Source organism: Haemaphysalis longicornis, unplaced genomic scaffold, assembly GCF_048455015.1.
Source record: "Haemaphysalis longicornis isolate Haplotype H1 unplaced genomic scaffold, Haemaphysalis longicornis Haplotype H1 scaffold_2, whole genome shotgun sequence".
Lineage (NCBI taxonomy): Eukaryota > Metazoa > Arthropoda > Arachnida > Ixodida > Ixodidae > Haemaphysalis > Haemaphysalis longicornis.
Window position 1 is genome coordinate 15,101,580 of NW_027526295.1, and position 25,455 is coordinate 15,127,034.

The window sequence follows — 25,455 nt, forward strand, 5'->3', positions numbered from 1 at the left end:
CTTGCGTGAGCAAGGAGGGACTCATGTTAGACGTATCACAATGAGGCGCGACGGAAATGAGATCAAAACTAAACATATCATCTTGACTTTCGATCGTAGCACGCTCCCCGAATCTGTCAAAGCCGGGTTTCTCCACTGTCCGATAAGGGCGTACATCCCAAACCCGCGACGTTACTTGAAATGTCAAAGGTACGGGCACAGTAGCAACAACTGTCGAGGGCAAAACACATGTGCAAAATGCTCGAAGCACGACTACCAGACAGATGAGTGTAATGCAACGCAATTTCACTGTGTTAACTGTGAAGGATCCCACCCCGCATACTCCCGTTCTTGCAAAAAATTCAAAAATGGGAAAGAAATAAACCTCAAAGTGACCCACAACCTGTCTTACCCAGAAGCTCGGAAAAGACATTCGATGCTTCCCTCAGGAAGTTACACTGACGCTGCTCACCGGGGGGTGAGGCGGCGTCAGGTTTCGGTGGCGACCCAGTGCAGCAACGCTGACCTGGTCCCACCCCCGCCCCCCACTGGGCTGGCTTCTGCTGCCCAAAATGTTGTACCACAGCCTGTGGATTCCACAGCGGCTGAGGTGGCAACAGACACCGTAGGTGGAGACGGCTTGCCTTCCGCTCCTGCTGTGCTGTCGCCCATGGGCACAGTAGGCAGCGAGGTGGGGAGACTTGTATCCACATCTACACGCACAACCCCGCTACAGCCACCATTGGCCCGCGCGGCAAACACGAGTGCCACTCCTCGAGGTCCACGGCAAAAGGAAGGAGATCCTGCATTTACTCCTTTGCCATCGGATGAAGAGATGGACGTAACACCCATGCCAGCTCGGTCAGCTGTTCAGCCAAACGAGCAACGTGGCAACGTCGGCCGCGGGCAAAAACCAGCTCCGCGCATAACTGGCCCTAATGCAGGCTCAGTAACATAGATAACACCACCCGTCTGCAACATCAGATACACGGTGCACACTTTCTTAAAACACTTATGGCAGTAAAATGCATCATACAATGGAACTGCAGGAGCTTAATGAAAAATGTGGATGACATATACGAAATTCTTCATAAAAAGCAATCAACCATCTTATGTCTTCAGAAAACACACTTACAATCGAAACAAACAAACTTTCTGAAGCGCTATTCTGTGTTTAGGAAAGATAGGATCGACTGTTCTCACTGCTCTGGTGGTGTAGCTATAGTTATACAACATTCTATTCCCTGTCAATTTGTCCCTTTGACCACAACCCTCGAAGTGTTTGCTGTACGTGTAATAATCGCCGACAGGTTAATAGCGATAGCGTCAAGATATATTCACCCTGACTTTTGCCTTTGCAGTCCAGAATTTGAGTCCTTAATTAACCAGCTACCGGATCCATTCCTACGGGTGGGCGACTTTAATGCCCGCAGCAAACTGTGTGGATCTGAACGCGAAGATGGCCGGGGCCGTTTAATTGAAAGATTCTTACTCTCATCTGGTGCGTGTATATTTAGTAAAAAGAAACCAACATACACCAACACACAACACACAACACAACACACAACACCTACTCACACATCGACTTAGCAATAGGTTCATCCATCCTCTTCGCTTGGTTTGAGTGGAATGTGGATTCCAACCCTTATGGAAGTGACCACTTCCCTGTCAATCTTAAGTGTCTAGGTACACTCTCTGACAGTTCCATTTATCATAAAAGGTTTAAAGAAACCCGTGCAGACTGGGTTGCTTTTCAGCAAAGATCACAGCTGTCCTACACATCCATAAAACACTTACATATCGATGAAGCTTATAGAATTGTCACCGCCCACATTATAGAGGCTGCCAAGAGTTCAATCCCTCAAACCTCCGGTACTCCTCAAAATCCCAGAAGGCCCTGGTGGAACGAGGAGCGTCGAAACGCACGCAAAGCACAAAACAAGGCCTGGGGTAACCCCCGAAGGTACCCAACGGCACAGAATCTTATTGCGTTCAAGCGTGCCAAGGCAGTTGGAAGGCGTATTTGCCGAGAAGCCAAAACCAACAGCTGGAGAGCTTTTGTGGGTTCTATTAACTCTTACACCAACACAAGCAAGGTGTGGAATCGAATAAGAAAGTTCAAAGGGCACAAAACAACCTTACCCCTTGTTAGCACCACTGGTAACACATTATAAGACCAGGCAAACACACTAGCCAAACACTTTGAACTTATATCAAGCTCTTCACATTACACACAGATTAATCAGGTACAACACATCTGCTGAACGTAAATCCATTAGGGACATCAAGAAATCGTCACAAGACTCTTACAACTGTCCATTCTCCATCCACGAGCTTAAGGTTGCCTTGGCGACTTGTAAGACATCAGCACCAGGTGCAGACCAAATCACATACACAATGATTCAACACCTCTACGCAGACACCCTCGAAACACTCCTTTATTTGTTTAACAAGATATGGAGTGCAGGACATCTTCCACGGGCTTGGAAAGAGGCAATTGTGGTACCATTGCTTAAACAAGGGAAAGATGCCTCTTCTCCTTCTAGCTATCGGCCAATAGCACTTACCAGTTCTCTTCGAGAAGATGGTCAATAGAAGGCTCATGTACTTTTTAGAATACCACGGTATTCTAGATAGCTGCCAGGCAGGTTTCCGTTCAGGAAGATCTACAACCGACCAGCTTGTGGCATTGTAATAGTACGTTAAAGATGCTTTTGTCCACAGGCAGCACTGTATGTCTATTTTCTTCGACTTGGAGAAGGCGTACGATACTGCATGGCGCTATGGCATCCTGCGTGACCTCAAAGCTTACGGTGTATCTGGAAATATGCTCAATACTATAGAAAGCTACCTGTCTGAGCGAACTTTTCGCGTAAGGGTCGGAGCATCACTTTCTAGAATACACATTCAAAAAAATGGGGTCCCGCAGGGTGGAGTACTGAGTTGTACACTTTTCATTGTCAAAATGAACTCACTCCAAAAGGCACTGCCACCCGCAATTTTCTACTCAGTGTACGTTGATGATATTCAAATAAGCTGTAAGTCTTGTAATCCCTCAATCTACAAGTGGCAGTTACAACTTAGTGCTAATAAGCTTGAAAAGTGGGCCGATGAAAATGGTTTTAAGACTAATCCTAAAAAGGGCACATGTGTACTGTTTTCTCGGAAGCGTGGAGTCCAGCCTGATCATGAAGTCCGTAATAATAATGTAGTGATTCCCGTCAAAAATGAACACAAGTTTCTGGGTATTCTTCTGGACAAAAGGCTCACATTTATCCCCCACCTTAAACAACTCAAAATTAGGTGCACTAAAACTATGAACATTATTAAAACACTGTCCAACCAATCATATGGTGCAGATAAGACATGCTTGCTCCGTCTTTTCAATAGTTTAGTGCGATCGCGCATAGACTACGGCAGCGTGGTGTATGGTTCTGCCTCGAAAGCAGCTCTAAAAATGCTCGACCCAATGTTGCATTTAGGGCTCCGCCTTGCGTCTGGGGCTTTCCGGACGAGCCCTATAGAAAGCCTGTATGTTGAAACTCGGCAGTGGTGCTTAGAGCACCAATGCACATACATGGCGCTTTTGTACTGCGTGAGAGCGACGTCGATGAGGAATCATCCATTCAACGCTATTATTCAAAACACATCATCTGAAAGTTTGTTCTTGAGCCGTCCGTCACTCCCTCTGCCTTATTCTGTCCAAGTGAAAGCAGAGGCAGAGGACCTTTGTGTCACCCTGACTGACACCTACAAAAAACATCACTGAGTTTATTGCACCTTGGAATCTGCTCCTTGTCATCTGTGATGTGTCTTCTAAGGAAATTGACAAAAGACACACACCCAAGGAACTCATTTTGCAACACTTTCTACACTTACAATACAAGTACCCATACACTGCTTTTTATACGGATGCCTCAAAGTCTTTCACTGTAGTGGCATGTGCGGCACATGGTCCCCACTTTTCCAGCACAAGAACACTAAACAGAAACACAAGTATATTTACGGCAGAGGCACATGCTATTTTAATAACTCTGGAACACATAACATAAACGAGAACACAACAATTCATTATATTCACAGACTCCTTAAGTATTGTAGCAGCGTTACGCTCAGGCAAAAAAAAGTAGAAATGCGATATTGAACAAGGTCATTAAAGAAATCATGTCAGCGTATGCTTTAAAACAGGCCATAATAGTGTGCTGGGTGCCCGGACACTGCGGAATTCCTGGCAACGAGCTCGGTGACCAGAGCGCCGCTGCAGCAGCACTTCGCTGTGAAATCGATGTCCCTCAGCTGTCCTATCTTGACATAAAGCCGCTCATCCGTAAGGCACTACGAAAACGCTGGCAGCAACACTGGGACACACAGACAGAAAGCAAACTCCACACTATAAAACCCCAAATTGGCAGCTACCACACAGAAAAACATAACAGAAAAACAAAAGTGTACATGTGCAGACTACGTATAGGTCATACGTATGCCACTCATTCCCATCTTTTAAATGGAGCCCCACCGCCACAATGCAACAGTTGTGGACATCGTCTGTCAGTAATGCATGCAATGCGAGAAAGAAGCATTTCCGGGAACTGTACACTCAAATGATTCCACTTCATCCATCATTGTTTTTAGGCAATAAACCCGTCATTCCTAGTAAACGTCTCTTTTCTTACCTTGGGGATATTGGATTTTTAAACGGCATCTCATGTACCACATATGATAACAAAGCCCCTCAGCGGGGTAGCTTTGATAGGACATTCACTCCTTACTCTAACGTCATAATCATCTGGCTCACTCCAGAGTTTGTTTTTAAATAAGGGGCTCTATACACCCCGAGTAACCTACCACATTTCTATTGTACTTATAATCTTACACCAGAAACGACACAACTGTTGTGTTGGCGCTCTTTGGCCTTCGTTGCCCTTGCGCCAGAAAACAAACAAATATCATCAAGTACTGATAAATAGGCGTGCTGAAAGTGCCCTCTTCTGCCTACGTAGTGTGGGCATAATGGGTCTAGCTACGGGGTAGCAAACCACCCCGGCTAGCCTCGTTAGAGGTGTTGAGCGACGATGTGAGCTCGACGGTCCCTTGTGGGCCTAAGTGGGGTTCAGGGTGTTCCCCCACGCCCGGAAACGACCCATCCAAAATGCCCCAGAGAGGTTCGCGGCGTCCACGAGGGAGACGCCGCGACAGGTTCGACTCACCGACACAGGCGACGACAGGCTCCAAGGGGCCAGGACGAACCAGGGGGTTTATTGGCCGAGTTGTACAGTGCATAATAACGCCAAGGCCGGGTTAAGAACTACACTGTATCAACGCGCGCCTCAAGGCCGGGCTCGAGCGGGCCCGACGGCTGAGGCGACACGGGGGCTGCCGGCGAGGTGGGGGTAGCCTACCTCGCGCGTCCGATTGGGGTCATGGGCCCCGCTCCGGACGGGTGGCGGCGAGGGTGCGATACGAGCCGCGATCCCTCGCGTTCCCTAGACTCTATCCTCCATCTCCTTCTGAGCCCAGAGAGCGATCCCGGAGAGCCAGAGAGAGAGCCATCCAAAGAGCAAGAGGCCGCGAAACGTGTGCGTCGCGGTTATAAGGCGCGGAGGAGAGGAGGCAGGTTCCCGGGCGAGGAGGAGCGACAGCGGCGGCGGGACAGTCGGTGCCCGCCGGCGCGTCGGCCCGCGAGGTGACATCACGTGCGCGGGAAGGCGCGCTCGTTCGAACATCGCGCTCGCGGGAGGAAGAAAGGGGATCAAGCGGATCCCCACAGTAGCTCAGCTGTAGAATGACCGCAAGAGTACAACTGCCTTGAACAGGTTGTCGGTGCCCATCCCAACCACGATAAAGAAGTCCGGCTCAGAATAAATATGGGTTGGTGGGGTTCCCTCGGTAAGCACACGCAAATAATGAAAAGTAAAGTACCTACACCACTCAAAAGGAGAATACTATACAGCCAATGCGTCAGTGATAATGTACGGAGCAAATTTTTTGTGCCATGTTCTTGTCAAGCTCATGAACACTCAAGTACATGGACACTCTGATGTGTCGAGTCCTGACTGTTTTAGTTATCTTTTTTTTGCATGTGTAGTTATGTTTTAGGAGGACTACACACACCAAAGCCAAGATTGGAAAACATTCTATTCATTTGGCAGTCTATTCATTCTATTCATTTGGGAGTGCTCAGTTTGCTGCCCCAAGCGTACATTCTTCTGGTGGGGAGTGATGCATCCGTGTTCTCTTGGCAGACCCTGAGGAAGAAGGTCACCGAGGCCTTTGGCAGCCAGGGCGAGAAGCTGGTCGGCATGACGCCCAAGGTGAGCTGGGCATAGGAGGTGGGCCACTGCCGGGTTCTCACTCGCAAAGTGCTTGCTTCGGAGCTCAGAGGCACTACCTAGTCGTTCGTTGCCTATCACTGCAGCGCAGCGACTCTAGTTGTTCTTCAAAAACGTATCATGCTTGCTTTGGGTTTCTGAAGTACCACTTCATATGTTGGTTCAGCAACTAAACTGCTGTGAAAGAGATCTGAAAAGTGTTTTTTCTTTAGTCAAAAAACAAACGTTGGCTTCCGAACATACCAAGTACAGTTGAACCCCCATTATATGACTTTCTTTGGACTGTGAAAAAGTGTCGTAAAATGCAGGTGTCATAAAATCTGAACTTGAGCCCATAAATACATTGTTTTGCATGGAGGATTTTAGTCTTTACATCTTCACTTCTCATACGTAACCACTGATTTGGCGCTCTTTGCCACAGTTGGCCTTGCGCCATAAAAATCCTACCATCATCATCATTGCGTGATGCATTTGTGAGAAACTTTAGTGTAAACTACACACTAATGTGTTGCAGGGCTCGGCAGCTCAGATCCCGAAAAACGGTAAATGCAGTTTCACACACACACACACACACACAAAAAGTAAAATATTAAACTTCCCAAGTATACTTATACGACGTAACCTATTTTAATTTTTAAACAATTTTGTGGCGAAAAGAAAGAATTGAAATTGGCGTGTAGTTGTCTGGGTTTGTGGGGATACGTTTTTTAAAAAATCCCAGGCCATCTCCACTTAGGTGAAACATGGGGGGCGGGGGGATGAAGCATGCAGTGTATAAAGTACAGTCTCGGTGCCTTGGCGTTTTTGCCCATGGAGATGAAACGTACTAGTGCAAGACATTGGAAAACTGCGCTGGTCTTCGTGTCTCTGTTTAGTCTTCGTTTTTTGTGCGCAAAAGTTATAGCAATGAGTGTTCTGGTGGGTCCTTTTAGTACGCGTTACATTCTAGCGTGAGACATTAAAAAATGGGTGTCCCAGTGTTTTAGCACCATGAGTACAGGATACGACGACGACAGGAGGTGCCTCACCCCTAAAACGGGTGCCAGTCATGCTGCATTAAAAGAAACCTCAGACGACACTGGCCAATTGACGCAAGCAACGGTGTCTTACGTGACCATATTTGTCGAGCGAGCACTGTTTCAGGGAACGATTTTTTTCTCCCACAACAAGAACAAGCCAGGTTTAAATACGGTCAAGAACAAACCAAAGGCTTGCCACGGTATGGTGGTGCCATCTAGGTTCAGGTAACATAAATAAACGCGGGAGCGCCACCGTATGGTACCTGGAGACCAGCACCGCCGTACAGGGTGGAGACACCCTTTGAACGGTCCTGTGCCGCCGCAACTGAGTCAATGTGCTCAACTTGTTGTTCTTTTCGTTTCCCATGAGACCTAGCAAGGCGAAACAGATAAGATGATTCAAACTTGGCCAGTAAACCTCGTTGCGGCGATAATTTTAGCACGGTTTTGACACAATGACTTGCTTCAGCGGCGAGTGAGCGACCCAAAATGGTGGCGCCAGCGTATACGTGTCTCCGCCCTGTACAGCGGATGCGTGAATCAAGGCACTCTAGGCTGCAGAGCGGTTGGTTCCTGTGATGTCATTGCAGACCCCGAAAACAAATGATTTAGCAGGAAAATCAAAATTTGAACTTAAATTGATTAATTTCTTAGTGAATAAAGCAACGTTTGTATCCGTACAAGCGCTGGGGGCACTATAAAAGCCGAAATCTTTCGAATAAAACAAACTTGCGTTTTCTCTTCATGGCTCCTTTAACGTTGGTGCGCGACAGGACAGGCCGCTGGGCTACCTGGCGAGTCGAGTGAAGGCGTGCAGCACCCACGCGTCCTCTAGTGATGTGTGTGTGGTTCGATTCAGCGGAGGGGCCGCTCGCCTGCCCAATTGGGACATCACTACCGCCACTGCACTGGCTTGGCCAGCTGCAGGGTCAGCTGCACCCTCTCCTCCCCGTCACTGTGTGGAGACGCCTTTTTCAGGAGAAGGCCTGCCCCGCACTGAGTGGGGCAGCACCTGTGGCTTTGCCTGTCCGTGTGAAGGGGGTGCTTCTCGTGTCTGGAGGCCGCCCTCTCCTTCCTCGGCTGTGCAGGGCTTCCAGGAGCAGTGCCGGCAGATCATGCGGGGCTACAAGCCGCAGGCCCCCACGGTGCTCAAGGACATCTCGCCCTGGCTCAGCCGCTTCAGCTCCCTCAACCAGCAGCACAGCCTCGAGATACCCGGTCGGTGCTTCTTCCATCAGCCCCATCGTGCTGTGCGCCCTTGCCGAGGTGTCACCCCCTTGCTCCCCCTTGGGGTGGCAGTGCCAGTCTAGTGCAGCCCCAGGTGCCCATAGGCATGACGGTGGCAAAACGCCACCGTGGTGGAGGCATTGTGCCGCTCAGTGCAAATGCAGCCGCTCTTTGAGTATCACTCAAAAACAAGAATACTGGTGGCGCTCATTAAAGGTTCCCTGCAGGCGACCCATGAGGTAAATTAACCCGCCGCAGTGGCATGCCTCGAGGTGTAGGCATACGTTTGGAATGTGTAACCGGAGTTGAGTTTTGACCAATCACGGCAAATGCCAGTGCAAACACGACCTGCTTCTTTCCCTCAAACAAAGTTCTTGGGAGCAAGTTCCATGGGAGGAAAAATGCACACTTTCTCAGTGCCGATTCCTGCTTATGTTGTTTTTCTGTGTTTTTCCTTGTGCAGAGTGTAGGTACTTGAGTAAAACGTGCACCTGATTTTCACAATGAGAGAGAGAGCATAGGAATTTTCTTACAAGGGCAGTGGGTTCCGGGGGAGCTTGAGAACCAGAGATTTGCATGCTCTCTGCTCTCCAACAGCCTTGAAGCCCAGTCGGGGCATTTTGCGCCTTGGCCAGCTCCGCCTTTTTTGCTGTGCTGCTAGCAGAGGAGGGTGTACGTGCCCCTTCCCTGCTCTGTGTAGGTCTGCTATGGGCCACTTGTTGCCCGTCCCTGCTCGTTCCTTGCGTGGCAGCTCCATCCTCCGGTGCGGGAGCTCGTCATTAGTCTGCACGAGAAAGCACTCTGTGGAGAGAGAGAGCGTTTACACCCACCGTGTGCCAGGCTGCTCGGAAGATCGGCCAACAGCGTCGTCGCTTATGCGTTGCAGTAGACGGGCTGGTGGGTAATTGAGTACCGTATAATGCGGAATATAGGTCGAGGCGGAATATAGGTCGACCCCCTTACCTTGTAGCCGAAAAATGCAAAAAAAAAATTAGGCACCAACCATTGTTTTATTGAGGCTATAACTTGTTTCGTCTCAGATTACTCATTTAAAACTGTCTGAAGTATCGTCGGACGACTGCTTCTGGCTCGCTGTCGCCCACACAGCAGGTCGTCCTCAGTGCAGTCCAGGGAATTACTTACGCAGCACTTCTTAAACACTCTCAAGACCATGTCATCGTGAAGCGAGCGCAAAGCATGGGACACTCGTGTGCAGACCGGAGCGACAGCCAGTCCGTGCAGGCGGTCAGCAAACATCTTGGGGTATCCATTCGTAGAGACGCTAGCAGACAAAATTTGGCCCTTTGTACAGCAGCACAGGTGCACAGAACAGCGCTCATGAAACGAGACCTTCCGAGCGTTGCATACCGAGAGCTGCCCCTTCAGCTAACACCGCTAGCAACACTTCTTTTGGCGATACCGAACTGGCGCAAGGCGGACACGTCATTGGCTGTGGAAAATCCCCAACTTTTCTTTTAAATGCTGCTGTAAACTGGCACCAAGTGCCTAAGCTCATTTTGAGCAAGAAGAAAATAGCACGCACACATTCGCCGACAGCGAGAGAAGCATGGAGGAAAGAAACTCAGGAGAGGCCCCTAGCATCCCAATACATTTCGAAAAGTGTGGAGGAAGTGGCGTCATTTTTCTTGAGCCCATGGACAATGTTGCTTACTTGTTTACAACTGCGGCGGCCAAATTTGGGCAAATAGAACGGACAAATTTTTAAGGCGCTTGGTATGTGGCTGCCTCGCAACGCTTGCAAACCAGTACAGTCGCTACGACAAACGTTTTTAGATTAGGGCAGTTTGAAAACTCCGCCGTCGGAGGCGGCTTTAACTCGTATGCGTTCGCCATCCCGCGAGCCTGTTGCTATGACGACGACAAACGCTACTTTGCCAGGCTTAAGAGCTGAAAAATCGTCCTTCTATCTCAAAAACGAAGGCCGTTTTTCGATTGAAACTTTAGGTGAGGGTTAGAATGGGCATATTGAAGGCGAAATCAACAGCTTAGAACATGACATCGCACCGAGGAATTAGCGACGAAGCTGTTTTCGCTGCGAAGCGGGAGGGCAGGGCGACGCCATGTTAGTCAAATCAAACCGGAGACAGCAAAGGATGATGGGATAGAGTGCTGGGCTCCATGGGCTCAAGTCATGGCGGGACTCGGCTTCACAAATGTGACGTCAGGACCTCTCCTAACCTTTTCTTTCCTCCATGGAGAGAAGCGACAAAACAAAGATGGCGTCGCGTCAGATTGATGGTGGTGGCGATGGTGCCTTTGGGGTTTGGATGGGCTCGATGGGCTGCCCGGTCGCCAGATGACAACTGCCAGTGACTACAATATAGGTCGAGGGGTGACTTTTCGGCAAATTTTTCTGTAAAAAATCTCGACCTATATTCCGCATTATACGCTGCGTGCTCAGTTCACCCAGACGTCAGGCCCTCGACACTTCCTGGGGCAGGGGTCCTCATGGTTGTTGCATGCCTTCCAGAAGCAGGGCAACTTTTGAAATAACCGCCGTGTGTCAAAAAAGGAGGGGAGAGGTAGAGAACCAGTGAAACGGGAAGGGAGGGGGTGTTAGCAAAGAAGCCAGCCGGTGTTGGCTGTAGCTTTGACTGCAGTGCGTCGCACCACCTGCAGAGTCTAATTTCAGCTTCACCATCGGTGATGAGGGGTTTGGCCAAAGCAGCAACCTTAGTTCCCGGTGAGAGTGGTGTACAGCGGCCCAAACGCCACGCCCTGCACAGGCCAGCAGGAAGGGGGCCAGCTGCCGGGCTGTGCAGCCGGCTAGCGCAGCAGCGATGGCACACAGCAGGGTCCCTTGGCGAGTGGCAGGCGCAATCAGTGTGCTGGCAGCCTTGGCCCGTTTGCCGTGGGCCGCATGTGAGCTGGCTGCCTCTTCACGGTGGTGTTGCCTTGGGTGACCACTTCTCCCAGAAATTGTACTGGCAGTAACACTTTTCCATCAAAAGGTGTAGTGCCGAAAGGTGGGACAGGGGATAGGAATATATGGGGCAAACACTAGCTACTGTACCAGATGTTCCTGCCACACCTGCAAAGGAACTGTGAAATGCAAAGGAATGGTTCCTTTGTCTTACCGAGTCCATTGCTTTAGTGAGCACTTTAAAGAATCTCAGCTATACGCCTCGAGCTTCACGATCACAGTGCCGCCTGCCGCCGCTTCTCCGCGGCGTTGACGGGATTTGCGCTGCGTGGCTGATAGGGGCTCGTGCAGTGTTTTGGTTCTGTTTCGCTTCTTTTCGCCTTTCCGCGCCCTAAAAAAACTTGTTATGGTGACCTCTATAGGCAAAGAGTACGTTTAGGTCACTTATAAAGCAGCGGCGTCTTCTTAGAGCACGCGATCGCCTCCAAGAGCTACCCGGGGACGCAGTTCTGCGCGCTTCGTCGCCGCTCTTCCGGGCGTCGATGACGGCAGCAACATATCACCCATGTCACCTCCAAAACATCAGGCACAAATGAATTCTACTGTCACCTCGTTTAGACCTGATACTGGCACAATGAGAGGTTGGCTTCATTTTGCAGCGTGGACAACGAATGCGGCTTCGTTTCGAATATATACGTCGCAGAAAAATATGTTTCGGGGATATGATTACCCAATCCCGGACAATAACTTATGCCTTTTATAAGAATATAAACCATGCGACAATGTTAAGTATATTCCAAGCCTGTGCATCTTTAAATATGTACCCACACACGCCATATAGCAAAAACCAAGGCAAGTTAATGAAACCACGGAAAAATAAATGCTGTGCAAGTGTGGAATTAAGAAACATAATAGCTCTAATGGAAATAAAAAAAAAACAGTGCAGCTTCTCACATGCTAAAGATGTTCGTCGAAACTTAAGCCAGGTAGGATTCACTAGACCAAGTATACGCGAAATGCACTGCTATTTCGTGAGACATCGGTGGGGGGGAGAGGAGGGGGACGCTGTGTACAAATGCGGAGCGGAATCAAGCAATGAACGTTTTAGTAATCCCACACACAAATCTCGCGTTCACTTTCCTTTTGTTTTTCTACTTCAACAAAGAGCTGATCGTACGGCAGACGCATTTTTGGAAGTATACAGGGTAGGACGTATACAGGGTACAGGAAGTATACAAGTGACGAAAGGTGTCATTGGAAGAGTGTGGTATGTGATAAGGCCCTCTGATTTCAGTTTCTGCTTTATTCTGCAGGCTCCCCGTGCCATATGACGATATTTCGAAGAAGATTTAGTCGCGGACATGGATTATATTTTAAGCCCGTTTCCGTGCTGCTTGCAGAGGATATATGTAGCAGATGAATGTTTGCGGGCGCTCACCTCACGACAAGACGGCTCTGTCGTGTGCTGATCCCCGAGTATAATTATGCATTGTCCATCGTACTTTTGTTGAATATTCCCGAAATTAACATTGACTGGCTTGTAAATGGTGGTTATCAATAGCTGTGGGCAAACGTCACTGGCGCGCTGTCAGGTATGAGTGCTCCGCTGATTATGTAAGCGCACAAAACCGATTTAAATTGTAGTGTATAGCCGCAGCATGAACATCTGAGGAACCGGTGGTTACGGAGACACGGCTAGTAAATTCAGGTCAGTGTAACTACTATCGGCTCCATCATACGCCGGTTCCACGACGCTGGCCTGTGACACACACCTGGCGCTTATATAGACTGAATATACCACAGTAAGATCACATCAGAAACATTTACACTCTCGTAAACACACCCCATTCGGAACAGAGTGACTGCTCCACATAAACATGGATTTCAAACGCCCGCAAATGGTAAATCTCAGTCGTGAACGGGCAGCAAAAGCAGCAGCGGCACTGGGAAGCGGAGCGCGGACTCCCGCGGCTGCTTTCTGAACGGGCTGCTAGGGGGATTTCAGTGGCGCCCCTACAGGCCGCACTCGAGGCGTATAGTCATTGGTTTGGGATAGCCTCGCAGCTTTTGGAGCTGCACAGGTAGTGTGCGTCGGTGTGCATTGCCACTGCTGCCCTTGTGCTCTGACGTGCCGCATTGGCTGCAGGAACGACCAGGCTATGCAGTAAGACTGAAAGGCAGGCTAGTTGCTGACAATTCATGAAGCGCACAAAAAACGGGGACTGGATGGAAAAGACGCCAAAACCAGTGCAGAAGGCTATGCAGATGTGCTGTTCATCTGGAAATGCAGCTAATGATGTGTGGCAAAGACTTCCGGGATCAGCGCTGCCTGAGTTTGAGTAGTTCTATGTGGTTAGTGCCTGTTCTTGCAGGCACAACTTCAAATGCTGTCAACAGAAAGCTGTTCTCGTTGACTTTCAGGTCAGTACACAGGCCGCTGTAGGCCGATGCCGGAGTACCACGTCAAGATCTTTGGATTTGATGAAGCCGTAAGCATCACTCCTTTTTTTCATTCCTCGGGCAGGTCATCCTTGCAAAGCGTGCACCCAAGCCGTTGCAGCAGCATTGTCAACCAGCAGCACTGGGGAAACCACTCACTTGTGTGCGTTTAAAATGGGCGGCTAAAGAGGTTACCTTTGTTCTGTGCTATGTTCTGTGCTACAAGACTGGCGGCAGTGCATGCCCGCCTCGTTATTTTGCAATCAATGAAGAGCGGTGTTTTGCAGCTCAGTGGGCTTGCGGAGGCTACAACTGGTCCTCCTTGCTGTCATCCATTTCAGTCCATTCTGGCGGAGGCAAAAGTAAAGCGCTCATGTGTCGAGATTTTGGGGAATAATTAAAATGCCCCGTACCCTGCTGCCTTCTCTCCATTGTGGCCCGAGAGCACCTGAGCACCCCAAATGTGAAGTTATGGTGCCGTCTACTGTCCCAGCAAGGGCGAGCAGCATTGCAGAGGAGAGCAGTGCCCCCACCCCTTGCCGCCCCCCGCAGGTGCGGGTGCTGCCGTCGAAGCAGCGCCCCTGCCGCATCACCATCCGGGGGGACAACGAGAAGGAGCACCGCTTCCTGGTGAAGACCGGGGAGGACCTGCGGCAGGACGACCGCATCGAGCGGCTCTTCGAGGTCATGAACGACCTGCTCCGGGAGGACCCCGTCTGCCGCACCAGGCACCTGCACCTGGTCACCTACGGCGTGGTGCCCCTCACGGACAGGTGGGCGGCTCTCGGGGGCGCTGCTTCAACCGAATAAGCACAACGCCAGCCATCGGTAACATTTTAAGCACCCAGACCGCTTAGTGTCACCGAAAACGTGCGCCCGCCCCACCACCGGTAACTTGTGAGTGGATGCCATTGTTTGCTGGTGATAACAATGTGGCTGGCCGTCCTTCCAGGCCCGCAGCTTGTCTTCCAAGGTCCGATGCTACCGTGCCCAGTAGAGGACAACAGAACGGGCGGCACTTGTGCCACAAGTGAGAAGGGGGTTTCTGACAGCCTGGCAGCCTGGCTGCAAGTAATGAGCTTAGAACGAATGCCGCCTGTGGTGATGTTTTCACGCTGCATTTCTTCCCCCAGTGAGGCGCTGCCCTTTACGCGAGAGTAAAAAACAGCTCGATATCCACTGGTATGCTTTCGGTACCTGAACAAACACGATGTGATTGCACGTCACTCCTGTTTGTAAACGTTTCATTATGTGCTCGGTGGTGTAGATAAATATGCGGGGGTATTTTTATTGTCCTTTCAGGATGTGTTGGGACTGATTCTGTTACAACAAACTGCCGCTTCAACGAAATTCTTTGCACGTCCTGTCAGTTTTATTGCAGTGGGATTTTGCTGCATAGCCAAAGTTGCACTGATGAGAGGCAGTTTTTGCGTTGGTCCCTCTCCCTGGTGAGACAGAAGACCTCGCCCACGCAGGTCTTGCACCTCTGCTACATGGGCTGTCGTTAATCTCTTGTACAGTGTAGACCGCTTATAACGTATGCCGCGGGAGCCGTGAAAATCCGCATTATAAGTGGTACCGCACTATTAACAAAACATGCACGAATACAGCCACGTCGCAATCTGCCTTTTAATCATTCTTTGTGTATCATCACTCAAATGAAGGCCTCTTAAAAACAGAGGCGTGGTCTTCATTGCGTTTTTTTTTTTTTTTTCCCTATCGGCCACTGCTGAAGGGTCTTACAAGCTGCTACACGGTCTTGCAAACCACGAGCGTGGCTGTGTGTTTTGAAGGAGCACGGCTGAGTTTCTTAGCGTCTATGAAGGGATGCCGCGGGACAACATGATAAGAACACAAATGGGATTTTTTCTTCACCCCACCTTGTGTCCACAATGGCAAATGCACTACGTAGACATGTGAAGTGAGACACCCCAAAGGCTTCCGTGGCGCGGCTTGCTATCTCCAACTGTCACACAAGGGGAAGGGCGTGCCTGCTTACCTGCACAACATTTTAATAGAGGCAACTTATTGCACGCCCAGAGGGAGGGGCTGGCTATGTCGATCAGTGGACCCGTCAAAAAGCCGCACTATAAATGGTATTGTGATTCTAGGCTCATTGGCATACAAGCTTATGGATAACTTGTTGATTTATTGATTTATTGATTTATTGATTCCTCAAAGGTCCCATTGGGACATTACATGAGGGGTGGGCATGACACGGCACTTGAAAAAAGTGTAACAACATTGTAACGGCAACAGACGTTGTACAGTAATTATAGCGGCACTTCTATATAAGGGGTGGGTATCATACAGTACTAGAAAGGAGGGTTACAACAACGTATCGACAGCAACAGAATGGGTACACTAATTATGGCGGCACTTCTTCAATGGCGTGCTTGAAACGAGATTGGTCAATGATTGTAGCAACTGCAGAAGGTAGGTCAATCCAGTCTCGGGATGTGCGTATGAAAAATGATTGTTGAAATGTATTAGTATGGGCACGTTCTGGATAGACTGCATTGGTGTGACTAGTACGGGAAATACGATGGGCAAGTTGGATGTACGGATTTCTAAGTTGTTGCGAGTGGAAGAATTTGTGGTAAAGACACAGTCGAGCTATTTTGCGGCGAGATTGAAGTGTAGGAAGGTTAAGTTCTGCTTTTAACGCTGAAACGCTTGAATAGTGGGAGTAATCAGACAAAATAAATCGAGCGGCTCGATTTTGGACAGATTCAAGGGTGTTGATCAAATAAGTTTGGTAAGGATCGAAGATAGCGTTTGCATATTCTAATTTAGGCCGCACGAAAGTTACGTATGCAAGTAATTTTACTGAGGGAGGGGTTAGGCCAAGATTATGGCGCAGGTAGCCAAGAGCACAGTTAGCCGAGTTCGTTATGTGGTTAATGTGACAGGACCAGTTTAAGTCGTGGGATATATGGACACCTAAGTATTTAACCGAGTCAGCAGAACCAATAGCAATGTTGTTAATAGTATACTTAGGTTGCACAAAATTGCGGCGGCGGTGGAAAGAAACGTGCACAGTTTTTTGGATATTTAAAGACATCAGCCAGTTATTGCACCAATCCTGCACGCGAAATAGGTCTTCTTGTAATGCGGATATGTCACAGCTACTACTTATAGGGCGATAAATGACGCAGTCGTCAGCGAAAAGACGGACTTTCAACGTAAGATTTATGGGGAGATCATTTATATACATGAGAAAAAGAAGTGGCCCCAGGACGGTTCCTTGGGGAACACCGGAGAGCACGTGCGTGAGTGATGATGTATGCGAACTGGCGTGGACAAATTGCTGGCGGTCACTTAGAAATGCGCTTATCCAATTCAAAACTAATGGGTCCAAATTAAGCCGAGACAATTTTAGCAGTAGGCGATTATGTGGGACTTTATCAAATGCTTTTTCAAAATCAATAAAGATTGCATCAGTTGGAATGTTGCGGTCTAGGCATGAATGTACGTCATGAAGGAACATGGCAAGTTGAGTGTCGCAAGAATAATCTTTACAGAAACCATGCTGATTAGGATTGAAGAAATTGACGGAATTCAAAAATTTGGCAATGTGCGAATACAATATATGCTCCATGATTTTAGTTTAGGGGCATACTCCTTTTTATAAGCAAGCTGCAGCTTTGCTGCACGTATCATTAGGGGTGCTGAGGCCACGCGCGCAGCAGCCTTAAACTTTGGGTTCCGCTTTCAGATTGAGGCGTCTATTGCAGTGTTCTTGGCGCCCTGGGGTTTTTGCCAACGGAGGTGAAACCGTTGGGGGGTACAGGTGTACAGCTTTGCTGTAAAACTCTCTTGCCTTTGAAGCACGGAGCTCTCTAGCGTGAGGCATAAACGAGTGTCCCAGTGTTTTTTTAGTACGCGTTACGTTCTGGCGCGAGGCGTAAGGGAGTTTCCAGGGGTTTTAGTACCGTGACTACATGAGACGAACGACGATTACGACGACAGGCGACGCCAACAGCCCCAGCCCCTACGGGGCTTCACCTCTGAAAGGTTTGAATCGGATATGGTGTGGGAAGGTCGTTGCAGTTGATTGAAGGTAGAGGGAGCAAAGAACAAGAAATGATTCTAGTGTTCATGTGGCAAAAAAAGGCAATGCTTGCACGAGTAGACAGCGCGAGAGCAAGAAGCTGCTGTCGAGACAAGTTGACTGCATGTTTAATACTGCTGGTGAAGAATGATTTTAGTTAGCGAACATAGACTGAAAGCTCTTCTTGAGAATGACAGCTGTGGCAGCTGCTAGGATGACTGCATTAGTGTTGCACGAGCATTGCGGTCGTAATGACAAACTGTGAACTATGCAGCATTGTTCTGAGTTTTTTTGCTGAAAAACTTGGTTCCCATGCGGAATTGAGGTGGTGTGTACTGATTTTTGGGTGGCGGGGAATTGTAAAGTACTTTTAATGAGACCAGAGCTTTGCAAAAGTTCCACTGTATATGACCGAATGTGCGGGTGGCAATGAGTTCGTTTCCAAGGTAGAAGTGAACTGATCAGCACATCTGCATGGCTGCAGGAGTACGATGACGTGGCTTTTGAATGAGTGCCCCCGGTGTCGTACATGGATGTCAAGTCGTTCTGCCCCAGGAGGGGAGAAATTTTCTCCTGGGTGTCAAGGAAACCTCAGTCATTTGCCATGTTCTGCACAAATCCTTTTCATGATCACTGCCTATCTCTCTAAAGAGAACTCAGTCCCCACTGCGGAGGTGATTTGAGATGAAATGCACTGGCAACATGCAGAGACCATTAGTACAATTGAAAAACAGCAGCGGATGGCATGAAACGGAGCCTCAAGTGTAGCATCAAGTGTACACTTGATGCTGCATAATTTAAAAATGAGTCGTAGTTGGTTTTTTTTCTAATGAGTCGTAGTTTTTCCTTGCACCATAAGCATCCATCCGTCATCGAGTCATAGTTGTTCGCGGTAACAACATTTTTGGAGTCCTTTTATCTTTTTTAAATGTGGTAGTATGCCCTCTGGCGTAAGAAATATTGTTTCAATGAAGACATGCCTTGTTGAGAACTTAAAATTCCCCGCCAGAAACACATGCAAAATTAATTCTTTATAACAAGTTTGGCCAAGTTGTGCACTTGCAATACACGTTTGGGCTGCCTCTTCTAGCGACAGCAGCGGGCTTTCCCGCAATGCACCGGTGGCATACCGCTAAAGGGCAGAAGCCCCACATCTGTGCAAGTGACCCTAGTTAACACTCTCTGGGTGAGAGGTCCCGTGCATTGCCACGGTCCCGCCTTTGCTGATCGGGTGGTGCACAAAGTTGATCCTGATGTTCTTTTCATTTTTGTTCTCTACAGAGGTCATGCTAAAAACTGTGAACACTCAAGGCACCGACGGAAAGTTTTCTTGGCAAGAAGGGGAGCATTTGCAAAGCTAGTTTTGGGACGTTTGATATCATGCACCTGGGCCAATTTTGGCCTCAGGTTTCCCGGACGCCACGTTTAACATTTTTGTGTATGGGGGGGGGGCGGGGGCATTCGTGGCACAGGCGTTCTCCAAGAGTAATATTCATATGCTAAGTCAGTACTGGGAAAGGGACGTGCGGAAAATGGTTAACGTGGACTGAGGCCTGGGCCAAAGGGGGAGCGCGGCTACATCCACCTACCGCCTCCTCCCGATAAAACTTTCCTGGGCGAAGGGGATGGCTTCTCACTTGCCAGCTCTCTGCAGCAGGGCGAGCTGTGCTCTCTCTCGGCCCCGAACGCAGGGTGGGCCTGATCCAGTGGCTGGACAACACCGTGGTGCTGGAAGAGTTCCTCGGCCGGGGCCTCAGCAGCGAGGAGCTGGCCGACATGTGAGCGCTCCTCCCCTGCCCGTGCCTCTCCTGCCTCCCCCCCCCAAAGAGGGGGGTCGGAAAACGTGGCATCCTGCACTGTTGAGGATACGTGCCGCAAGCCGCTGGCATCCCTGAGTCATGGAAACGGGAACAGGTGCCATGCTTTGTGCATGCTGGCCCTGGAGGTGCTGCCAAATGGTCGCCTGCGCAGCAATAGCCTTGTGGCACTCTGTATCCAGGCTTAGCTAAACCTTGGGTGCACGATGGGTGTACGCTAGAGGTGTGTGCACATTGGGCGCTTCGTGCAGTTCACAAACAGTGTCTGCTGTTAGCTGCGCACTTTTACCATGCACACTATTCGAAACATGCAAATGTCTGAAAATTACAAATGTAATGAGTAACAAAAGTTGGCTCTGCTGCATGAGACATTTGAGCTTTCAAGCTTCGCATCATGGCTTGTCTTTTTTGCACGATGGTAGACCCGTGCACAGAAGCCTAGTGCTTGCGAGCCTTGCAGAGAACTCTGGCATGTTAGTTGAAGTGTGTCGCTAATTGCGTAACATGCATTTATTATTAAGCCCAAGAGAACTTTTCTGCCACATGAGTGAGGGACCAGGAGCTGCTGTTTATTGGCTTGCAGCAAGGTCACACTGGATGCTGGGATGCCTAGCCTCCCTTGGATGACTGGGGAAGCCAGTCTGACATGCTACGTCCTGTGCTCACGGCGTGTTAGATGCGAGATTCTCATTCCACTTGTCTGGTAGCTTGTCTGAACTTCTATTTACACACTCTGAGCCATTTGTTATCAGATTTTAAAAGCACTCGTACCAGCATACCTGTTAGAAGCTTGATACATGCTAAAGCAGAAATACAGTGGAACCCCGATGATGCATCCCCCGATCTGAGGATGACCCGCTTCTTACGATGGACCAGTACTGTCTCAGTAAACGCCCCATAGAAACAATGCACTAAATACCCTGAGTATACAACACTCGAGTGCACGCGATCTACTTGAAACGATGGACCCTGGCTGGAGTTAACCAGCGTTTTTCCCATCTTTCACACCGCTTCACCACCTCGTCCCATCTTCTTAACCCCCATTTGACGCTGCCTGATGTGCAAAGCTCCGCAGGGGGGACAGACCACTTGCTGAACAGACGCAGGCAGGCGGGCAGGTACTGGTGGCTGGGAGCTGACTTTTGATGGCCCCATCTGGCAGCAGAACGCCAACACGCCAACAGCGAGGACTCAAAGTTCAGGTGGCCGGCGGACCGCGACTTTGGAGCTCTTGTCGAGCCGACGAACAAGAAAACACAGCGCAACCGCACGGCAATGACCGAACACCCGCTTTCCTCACCCGCTCAGCCCAAGTCTCTTTCGCAATTCTCTCTCCCCCCTCCCTCTGCTCATCAGTGCCTTTTGAGGCTGCGTTGCTCTTCCCAGCCTTTCTTCCCTCTCTGCCTCATACTCGGTCGTTTGTTTCGCTTGGCCTTGGCGGTTACACGCCCGCGCCTTTTCCCCTCACAGCTTAGCTTGTGCCCGTGAGGCGCAGGGCTGGTGGCCTAGCGCCGAACGGTCACGTGGTGTGTGGCGGCGCATGGCTGCTGGGCTAGCGCGGATGCCGTGGAGGGGAGGGAGGCACAAATTAGGGCTTTCTTTGTGGGGATCCGCTTGATCCCCTTTCCTCCTCCCGCGAGCGCGATGTTCGAACGAGCGCGCTTTCCCGCGCACGTGACGTCAACCTCGCGGGCCGACGCGCCGGCGGGCACCGACTGTCCCGCCGCCGCTGTCGCTCCTCCTCGCCCAGGAACCTGCCTCCTCTCCTCAGCGCCTTAAAACCGCGACGCGCACGTTTCGGGGCTCTCTCTCGGCTCTCTCGCTAGCTCTCCGGATGTCTCTCTGGCTCCAGGGGCTCGGAAAGGAGATGGAGGATAGAGTATAGGGAACGCGAGGGATCGCGGCTCGTATCGCACCCTCGCCGCCACACGTCCGGAGCGGGGCCCATGACCCCAATCGGACGCGCGAGGTAGGCTCCCCCCACCTCGCCGGCAGCCCCGTGTCGCCTCAGCCGTCGCGGCCCGCTAGAGCCCGGCCTCGAGGCGCGCGTCGGTACAGTGTAGTTCTTAACCCGGCCTTGGCGTTATTATGCACTGTACAACTGGGCCAATAAACCCCGTTGGTTCGTCCTGGCCCCCTTGGAGCCTGTCGTCGCCTGTGTCGGTGAGTCGAACCCGTCGCGGCGTCTCCCTCGTGGACGCCGCGTACCTCTCTGGGGCATTTTGGATGGGTCGTTTCCGGGCGTGGGGGAACACCCTGAACCCCACTTAGGCCCACAAGGGACCGTCGAGCTCACATCGTCGCTCCACGTCTCTAACGAAGCTAGCCGGGGTGGTTCGCTATCCCGTAGCTAGACCCATTATGCCCACATCTTTTAGAAATTTGGGATTTTAGCTAAAGGTTTGCAAATTGCACGAGAACGCGCTAAATGTAGTAATAAGCATGCCTGCCAACTCTCCCGAATTTCGACCTAATCTCCCCATTGTACGAAAGCTATCTCGAATCTCCTGAAAAGTGGCCGTCACAGTAGAGGCGTTTTATTTATTATTATTTTTTTAATCACGCGTGTATGTCAGTCTTTCCTGCTGTGACAGTTGTGGTGCTGCGGGAGAGCACTCGCCACTATACTACTAGTGTATTGTAACCTTACCGTAGAGTACCGTTAAGTGTATTCTAGGCACTCTAGACTGCTACAGTTAAACCTCGATATAACGAAGTCGTACTTGCGGGCAAAAATTCCGTTAAATCGGGAATTTCGTAAAATCGGGGTTTCGATTTTACAGTTAATTTAACCAGTTATTGAGGTTTCAAAACCTTGCCCATCGCTCAGAAACAACTGCTCCACTTAAAGCGAAATTTGTACTAAAACTGCCTGCGAATATTGTGTGAATTAATAGCTTAACACTTAGGCAATGGAATTCGGATAGCCGACAGTAGTTCGTGTCGTCGTAAAACCAGTGCTTTTTCCGCAACGCCTCATTAAATGTGATAGCAGACTACGTTTCCACTTTTTCTTTTTTTTCATTTCGGTCACTACTAAACGCCGCTGTTAGTCAATTGAACCCGCGTCCATGCCCCGTGAACTTCACCCCGGCAAGTTGCTGGTTCGAAGTTATGCCTCTTTTCGTCCGTTCAGTGGTAGGCGCAGCATTGAGGGGTGCGGCGGGCCAACAGCGGAAGGGTGCTATAAAACTTTCGAAAGACTTTTTTCATGCACAAAGGCTCTGCAGTATGGGCGCGTGATGCAACCACGACACTCGAGATAAAGCCATGACTGAGAGCTGAGCGGAGTACACGCGGACCGCTTCACTTTGTGGAGCAGCGCTTACGTGCTCCCGCTAAAACGGAAAGCTTACATTAAATATCTTCTGGCCAAATTTGATTAAGCAATTACTTTTATGCCCTGCTGAGCCCTAAATAAACTGATTTCTACGCATCGCAGCTGTCTAATGAACACGTTTTGACCACGTTCGAAGAGAGCAATTTATTGCCACCACCACTCGATTTTCAAGCCGTAGTGAAGAAGTCCGTGAGCAGTGCTTGGCGTTTCTTGACCAGGGTGGGCTTTACGTGACGCTCATATGCTGACAGCACAACAAGGCTTGCTCTTAAACATTCACGTGCGCCTGCGTGCCTCCGCAGAACGTCGATGTCATCCATCACTTTGGTGGCCGTTGGTTTCACCGACACTTCCTCAGGCTCTTGTTCAGAACACTTTTCTTTCCCTTGGAGTGCTCATTCTGCTTATAAGACTCACCTAATGATGCACGAACAAAATATTACTGTGGTTATCAGCGAGCACAACCTAGAGCTGCAGCACCGTGAGCAAGGACGCGCAGAAAAAACACTTGAAGTAGGGTTCGGCAGCCTAACCATAGAGGACGCTGGCGTAGGCAACGATGGAGACGTCAAAATGGTGGCCGCACTATTCAACCGCCCATGACCGCTAGCGGTTTTTGAGCAGCTTCTTTCAACGCTTTTAATTGTCAACCGCATAATTCACCGCTTTTCTTTCATTTTAGCCTTTTAAAAGTTAATGTGAGTACTGAATGTTTTCAATGTAGGCTCTGAGAGGCGAAATAGAACGTGCCTTGACCGGAATTTCGTTCTTCCTTTCTAGCCATCACTTCATTAAATTGGAAGTGCCGCACGAAATTACTTCGTAAAATCAAGATAAAAATACATGGGTTTAGCAAAATTTTGATAGAAAACTTGAAAAAGTTCGTTATGTCATGAATTTCGTTAATTAAATCGAGGTTCGTTATATCAAGGTTGAACTGTATAGAGTACCGCACATCTGGGTGAAGGCCGGCCGCTCGCCACCGTACCGAAAGAAGGCGAGGGAAATGGTACCACAAATTTTGCGTCTGTCTGTTGTAGCTGACGTTCCGCACATAGTTTTGGCACGAAGCGTTGATGCGAGTACTTGAGAGTGTCTGCGTTAATGCGGCGTGTTGTCAACTTGAAATTTGTAGCAACGCCGGCCACTTCGGATTTCCAACTGCCAATGGAGATCGGTTGGTTCGGTGGAAGGGGGGCAATCGCGCCACAGCGGCGGGGCCGATCGAGTGTTTATCATCATCATCACCAGCCTATCTACGCCCACTGCAGGGCAAAGGCCTCTCCCATTAGTCTCCAATTACCCCGGTTCTGTGCTAACTGTTACCAATTTATCCCCGCAAACTTCTTGATCTCATCTCCACCCTAACTTTCTGCCGCCCCCTGCTACGCTTGCCTTCTCTAGGGATCCACTCTGTTATCCTTAATGACCAACGGTTATCTTGCCTTTGCATTACACGCCCTGCCCACGTCCATTTCTTCTTCTTAATTTCCACCAGTATGTCCTTAACACGCGTTTGTTCCCTGACCCACTCCGCTCTCTTCCTGTCCCTTAAAGGGACCCTGCAACACTCTTCGTGCAGTGCAAGTAAACCTGCGCGACGTTTAGATTAGACTTCCAGGAACACCCGAGCCAAATATTACACGTGCACGTGAAGTGGTAATCGCGCAAATCGCCATGAAAGACGCGGAAAAACCAACCGCTCTCTCTTCAATTCTCCTCATTATGCACCCCTGGCATGACCTCTGCGACGTCAATCGGGCCATGGCTGTCCTGGCTGTCCTATTGGCTGTCCCCGGTCAACTTCGCAGCTAAATTCTGGCATTTCCTGTGACGATCAGCCGTTGTCGGCGCTGCGTATGAACCTCTTCTATGTCTGAACCTGTCCGCATGCTTTTGGCGTTTCTTTTGTTTTGAGTGCATACGGAGTTTGAGTGACGAACTAAATATTCCAATTTCAACGAGCCCACTCGACAACAAACGTTTATTGCTACATAAACGCCCTACCAGCCTGAGCGCTTGCTTGCGAGCAGGCAGCCATGCCTGCTCTTTTGTGGCACCAGACCGGAAATTGACCCGTTCACGTTGCGCGGAAAAGGACGAAACTCCCCGGCCTGTGACATATCAAAGGCCGCCGAACAGAAGGCCGCACGCTGCCCCCCTCTACGGGAGAGAGCGCGCAGCTTTCGTCGCATCGTCCACGGTTGAGTTGAGAGGGAACATTTATGCGCGATTTTTCATCGCGCGTAGTTTCGTTGATAGTGAACGGATTTTCATAATTCTTGCGGAATGAGTTTTCTTGGACAATAGACTTTACCCCACAATACATTCCGAGTAGTCGATGGTAATTGTTGCAGGGTCCCTTTA

At 49.7% G+C, this 25,455-nt stretch overlaps 1 protein-coding gene across 6 annotated transcripts in view; it reads left to right on the forward strand.

Annotated features, from left to right (window-relative positions):
- LOC144168766 (DNA-dependent protein kinase catalytic subunit-like) overlaps window positions 1–25,455 on the forward strand; it is a 477,503-nt gene that overhangs the window by 404,860 nt on the left and 47,188 nt on the right. For all 6 annotated transcript variants that reach the window (XM_077697734.1, XM_077697729.1, XM_077697730.1 and 3 more), the window contains 5 exons: window positions 6,222–6,290; window positions 8,416–8,545; window positions 13,860–13,927; window positions 14,430–14,650; window positions 19,623–19,709. In XM_077697734.1, the coding sequence (XP_077553860.1) occupies window positions 6,222–6,290; window positions 8,416–8,545; window positions 13,860–13,927; window positions 14,430–14,650; window positions 19,623–19,709 (575 nt within the window). The remainder of the gene's footprint in view (window positions 1–6,221; window positions 6,291–8,415; window positions 8,546–13,859; window positions 13,928–14,429; window positions 14,651–19,622; window positions 19,710–25,455) is intronic.